This window comes from Cnephaeus nilssonii (assembly GCF_951640355.1).
Source record: "Cnephaeus nilssonii genome assembly, chromosome: 5".
NCBI lineage: Eukaryota > Metazoa > Chordata > Mammalia > Chiroptera > Vespertilionidae > Cnephaeus > Cnephaeus nilssonii.
Window position 1 is genome coordinate 26,418,739 of NC_137076.1, and position 6,692 is coordinate 26,425,430.

The 6,692-nt window shown below is 38.4% G+C and overlaps 1 protein-coding gene across 1 annotated transcript; it reads left to right on the forward strand.

Moving 5' to 3' along the window:
- Positions 1-3,474: 3,474 nt before the first annotated feature.
- Positions 3,475-4,419, forward strand: LOC307098907 (olfactory receptor 7E178-like; the record flags this gene model as incomplete). Its single annotated transcript, XM_079770045.1, has 1 exon — positions 3,475-4,419. One exon carries the CDS (start codon positions 3,475-3,477, stop codon positions 4,417-4,419), a length of 945 nt encoding a protein of 314 aa, XP_079626171.1.
- Between the last annotated feature and the right edge of the window lie 2,273 nt (positions 4,420-6,692).

The window sequence follows — 6,692 nt, forward strand, 5'->3', positions numbered from 1 at the left end:
ATATTTTTGTCTTTAAAAGGGTAGAATCTGAATACGTAGAGGGAAACATCTGAGTATCATTCTTTCTGACCCCCAGGGCCTATCCTCTGCTTAGCAGAGAACAACAGTCTGCTAAATATTGAATAGACTCTTCCTTGGGTCTCAGAAACAGAGTGTGGGTGACAGGGCTTCCACATGCCCAGTGCTTTCTCTCCTGTACTTCCCCCTTCCAGCAATGCCTCCTGGGGCTAGCAGAGTGTGCGTCTATGTCACAGATTTTCTAAGAAACTTTTCATTTTCCATTTAATAGAATCCACAGATTTAAATACAAAGAAAAATGGTGGAGATTTTCATAAAAATGAAAAATAAAAAAAGAGAGGTAAAGAGAAAGGGAAGTAAACCCTGTTGTGTGGACTGAGACACATTTCAGGATTTCCACTCATTCCTTGAGTGAGTTACCTGGGAGGTGATAGGCTTCTACCTCTCTCTGCCATATCATAGAATAAAATGTTGTCCTTCAGCCTTTCCTGGGATTGATTTTCATCAAGAAACCCACTCTTCCAATCTGATTTCAAGACCATCAGTGAATGTTTATAAAGGCCAAACCTCTGTTTGGTGCCACACATTTTGCAGAGATGGGTGTTATTCTCCCATTTCTGTGTAAGAGATACCATCACAGAGAGGTGGAAGGACTTACCCATACTTCCCACTTAGTGGGTGACAGCTGAGGGACTGAGACAAGGGCTCCTGATTCCCAGCCCAGGCTCTGTCCCTTCCACTGCGGCACAATGATTGTTTCTTTCCAAACCTGCTTTAGTCTCCGATGAGCAGATGAAGGCACAATCACCAGTTCTTTTTCTTGGGATTTGGTGAGTTCATCTGTGAGTTAGCAAAATGCACCAAGTGGTTTACTGGGGCCTTTAATACATTAATGTTGTGGACCATAGGTTTCCTGTGAGTAGCAATGCATTTCTCAGCATATTTTGTAAAACGGAGATACGAAAACGTAATTCCTTATACAAGATGCACATTTTCCTGGGGCTCTATCATGAAGACTATTGCTAGTCAGACTTCAGGGAACGTTCTAATTTTATGCCTTGGCAATCAGAGCAAAATTGCACATATGTTGATTTTTACAACTCAATCAATTATATGTTTTTAAATATATCTTTAGAAATTTCTCACTTGTTTGACGTGAAGAGGAACTTAAGAATGTTCTTAGCCCTGTCATAATAAAAAATTGAAAAAGAAAATGATTGTCCATCAGGTAATACTAATCATCATTCAAAGTGCTGAAAGTGATGTATGCATTTCACAGGGAGACTTGAAATGCAATGCTGTGGTAAAAATGAGAATCATGGAACAATATGTGTAGCATGAGAGTATTTAGAAAAGTTTTCAAGGAAACTGCTTATGTATGCATAGCTTAAGGCTAACATTATAAAATTATTGAAAAGAGAATGCATTCAGCAAATTCATGACAATGTTTGCCTTTGGACAGCTAAGTGCAGGGGAAGACCATGCAGGGATAGCAAAATAACTTCAAGTTTTATCAATAATAAAGATGAGTTCTTCAGTATGTATTATTAAATATTCATATTTTATATGGGTAATGGGTAAAATGATATTGATAATAATAATTGATAACTTAATACAACATTTATAAATAGCCTGGCAATGGTTCCCTCCACTGACTACATGTTAATATACCCAAAATACTTTATGTGTAGAAATTCTGATTTAATTGGTTCTAGGTTATGGCCAGCCCATCATTAAGCTTAAGAGATGGATAGGTAATTATAATGATCAACTTGCATTGATAACCAGTGTTTACATATTTTATATTTATAATTTAGTGTTTTTTTTACAGTAACCCTATAAGATCAGTTTAATTAGTATACACATTTTACAGATGAGCAAACTACTCAGGTGTTTATAATAGTGGTCTTTGTTCTTTTCCCTTTTGATCTTTCCCCAATTAAATCATTTTTTAATGCAAAAATAGTTTTTTTTATTATATAGTGAATGTAAATTTAGGCAGTGTTTATAAAATAGAAATGATGAGCTATATACATAGGAACCTAGCATGTCACACAAAGGAATAAATATTTTGACAAAGTAATATTTTGTAACTGCTTCATGTTTCGACCTGTCAAGAGAAATGATCCCAGTTGCCTTCAGGGGACTGATTTAGGAGAAATGCAATCCCTCTGTAAGGAAGAACTGACTTGGAAAGCCAACTTAAACTTTAAGGAAACTTTGGCCCTGAATTTATCCATTGTTCATTGGCGGTTTGGTTTTGATGAGAAATCAACCCTTCAGAAATGTTTCTGATTAGAGACAAATTTAAGAAGTGTTACCCATCCACTACAAATGAAAACAGTACAAATTCAACCTCAGATGTTTTTCTTGGTTTGTATAAGACTGATAGAAAATAAACTTTCAAAAAAGAAAAGTAAGTACAGAGTATTCATGAAAGTTAGTTATTATTTAATCATTGGTGCATTGTAAATTACTACCATCTTCAGGATCAGTGATGCTGTATGATTTTGTTCACTTAACAAAAACATATTTTTCCCCCTAGTTGGTTTGGCTTAGTGGATAGAGCGTTGACATGCATACGGAAGGGTCCCCAGTTCTATTCTGGTCAAGGGCACATGCCCGGTTTGTGGGCTCAATCCCTAGTAGGGGCCGTGCAGGAGGCAGCCAATCAATGATTCTATCTCATCATTGATGTTTCTATTTCTCTCTCCCTCTCCCTTCCTCTATGAAATCAATAAAAATATATTAAATAAAACAAAGAAAAAAAACACACACACATATTTTTCAAAACATGTAGTCTACCAAGACCAAATATTTATATATGAGTTATATTTGAGGGTCTTTTACCAGACAACCCACCCATTTGAGTGAACACTTATTTCCATGAAAGATGGTATCATAAAACCAAATAAAGATGAAAACCTTTAAAGATATTTGTCCTGTAAATATGCTATCTGATTATGAACATTTTATTTTAGGTTAGAATAGAGTTAATGTGGTTTAAGCTCTTTCTAGACTATATTTCAAAATAAGGAAACTTATTATACTGCATTTGGGTGAGATTAAAGTACTTGCAACAGCTTCTTAGTTTCTTTCAATTATAATATTTGTCTTACAAAATAATATATCTCATTCCATATTTTTCCTTCAAAAGTTGAAGGCTGATATTTTGATCTGCTCATGGACTTGTTACCTCAAAATGTCCTTTCTTCTCTAATATTCTTTGACCCAGTGACTCTAAAGTGGTTGTATATAGAAACAGATGAGTAGCCCAGACATCAATAAGGAAAGAGTCCTAAAAAGAGTTAACAACTTAGTCATGTTGCTGAAGGTAATGAGCGAGGAGGGTATGTGGTCCTCAAGTGTAAATACTTTATTTGTGAATTGCTTGAATCCAAAGTATGGATTCCTATACACTTATTTCATTTATTTAGCACTTTCTTCTTTTTCAAAATGTGTCCTATCTGCATAGAACCACAGAATCGAACACGTGGCTCAGAATTCTTCCTCCTGGGACTCTCAGATGATCCAGAGCTGCAGCCTCTTCTGTTTGGGCTGTTCCTGTCCATGTACCTGGTGACCATGCTCGGGAACCTACTCATTATCCTGGCTGTCATCTCTGACTCCCACCTTCACACACCTATGTACTTCTTCCTTTCCAATTTGTCCTTGGCTGACATCAGTTTCAGCACCACTACAGTTCCCAAGATGCTGCTGAACCTCCAGACACACAGCAAATCCATCACCTATGCAGGCTGCCTAACTCAGGTTACCTTTATTTTTCTTTTTGGATGTTTGGAAAGTCTACTCCTGGCTGTGCTGGCCTATGACCGGTTGGTGGCCATTTGTCAGCCCCTACACTACCTGGTCATCATGAGCCCTCGCTGCTGTGGCTTGTTGGTCCTGCTGTCATTTTTCTTCAGCCTTTTGGACTCCCAGCTGCACTACTTGATGGTGTCACAACTTAGCTTTTGTGCAGATGTGGAAATCCCTCATTTCTTTTGTGACCCTTCTCAACTCTTCAACCTTGCCTGTTCTGACACCTCCACCAATGAGATATTGATCTACTTTATTGGAGCCATCTTTGGTGGTGTCCCTCTCTCAGGGGTCCTTTTCTCTTACTATAGAATTGTGTCTTCCATTCTGAGAATGCCATCATCAGGTTCAAAATATAAAGCCTTTTCTACCTGCAGCTCTCACTTGTCAGTTGTTTGCTTATTTTATGGAACAGGCCTTGGTGTGTACCTCAGTTCTGCTGTCTCATCTTCCCCAAGGAAGGGTGCCGTGGCCTCAGTGATGTACACTGTGGTCACCCCCATGCTGAACCCCTTCATCTACAGCCTGAGGAACAGAGACATCAAGAGTGCTTTATGGAGGATGGTCAGAAGAATAGTCTAATCTCTATACCTGTGCTATCATTTTTGGTTCATAGATTGGAAAAAGCAGCAAAATCAAACATGTGCAACAAGAAATTCTGAATCTGCAGCCACATAATTCATAGGTGCCTATGTGGCTCTCTGCTTTCTGCTTACACAATTTTCCCTCTTAGAACAGCTGTAATGGAATTAGGAGATTATTTTGGACTCCCAATTTATGCCATAACCCCTTCAGGATTATGCATCGTACTTCAGTCTACCCCTCTTACTTTCCTTATGCATTACCCAGGATTCTTGGTCTTGAGCAGTCTTGTTTCTACTCTTAAAATAATCATAGCTTTCTCTTTCTTGTTATTTATTCTTTTTATACTTTCCCCATGATTCTTCTCTATTTATCCATATTTTTCCCGATTCATGACCTTGGCCATATTTTTGAGAAAATAGGTTACCATTCAATGTCTTATGCACGCAAGGGTATTTTGAAATTTTAATGGGATGGTATTAATACTGATATTGAATAAGTAGTTATCGACTGGGACTTTCTTAGGATAACTGGATGTATGATTCCCAATTATCCTGATACTTTTTTTTCCCATTCTATCTAACATCTCCTCCATCAATTACATAGCCCAACATGAAAGGGCAAATACTGTATAATTCTACTTATATGAAGCACCTAAAGTAGTCAAATTCATAGAGACATAAAGTAGAATTTTGATTGCCAAAGGCTGGGGGAAGAGGGAATAGAGAGTTAGTGTTTAATTGGGAAATAAAGAGTTTTATTTTGCAAGATGAAAAAAGAGTTCTGGAGATGCATGTTGGTGATGGTTCACAGCACTGTGAATGTACTTAACTATTGAACTCAACACTTAAAATGGTTAAGATGGGCACTAGCTGGGTTGGCTCAGTGTATAGAACATTGGCCTGCAGACCTAAGGGTCCTGGGTTCAATTCTGGCCACCAGCTTGTACCTTGGTTGCAGGCTCCTCCCTGGCCCAGGGCCCTGGTCAGGGCTCGTGCAGTAGGCAATCAATCAATGTGTTTCTCTCACATCGATGTTTCTCTCTGTCTTTCCCTCTCTCTTCCACTAAAAGATCAATGGAAAAATATCCTCTGGTGAGGATTAACAACAACAAAAATGGTTAAATGGTAAATTTATGTTATGTTATTTTACAACAATAAAAAGAAAAGTTATCATTTTTGTTATGAGAGACATGTTGTTCCAAGTGTTTGGTGTACCACTTAGCCCTCAGCATCAGCCGCCATAGGGATCTGCTTCAGCTGCAGAGAGCCATGGTAATCAAGGTCATGCCTCCTTCTGAAGCATCTCACATGCCATGGCATTTGGACTCTGGTCACCAATACCAACTATCTCTAAAGGCTCATCCTCAACCAAGACTTTCCTGGTGATTTTAGGAGGCCTTGGATGGGCTTCAACTTGGCTTGACTTCATCCAATGCCTTTCCTTGTTAAAAAGAGTTTGCATAACCACAGAGTCTGAGGGAACATCCCTGCAAGACTGTTTTGACTTAAGACACCAGCCACAAGTGCAGAAGTCCCCAAGGCCACCCTTACTTCATACCAGTAAGCCACAAATTCAGGGTCTCCCTCACATTCAATAGTTTGCTCCAGTGACTCAGAATGAGGACATTTCCTTAGGTTGAAGAATTCACCAGCATGAGCCACAGAACTTAGGACAGTGTTATATGTATGGTTCCAGTTTGATTACAGCAAAGAAATACAAATTAGGACTAGTGAAAAGAAGATAGACATAGGGAATACTGAAGCATCCCATTTGTAAAGCTTCTTGTCCTCTCCCCATGAAGTTCTGACCCATTACCCCTTCCTGACACAATGTGACACAATACTCAGAGTATTGCCAACCAGGTAGCACACCTAAGCTCCAGTATCCAGAGTTTTTAATGAGGCTTTGTTAGCTAGATGTGATACATTGAATTATTGCCCATTTGGTTGAACACAATTTCCAGCTTTCCTTCCCACTGGGCTGACATCATTTGGCCTAAAGCCCCACCCCTTGACATACCTGGTCAGTCTTTTTGGCATGATAAATCTCCATCTTGAATCATCTCATTAGCATAAATTATCAGGTATTATTGATTGGGTATACCACAAAAAACAAATCAATCCTATCACTAGAGGAATTTAAAGGGCTTCATCTTTCTTAATTATTTTGTTCTATTTGATATTTTTATTGTGGTTAAACTTATCTATAATAATATAAGCATAATATGCTAATTAGACTGGATGACCTTCCGGACGAAGCTGGGGCTGCAA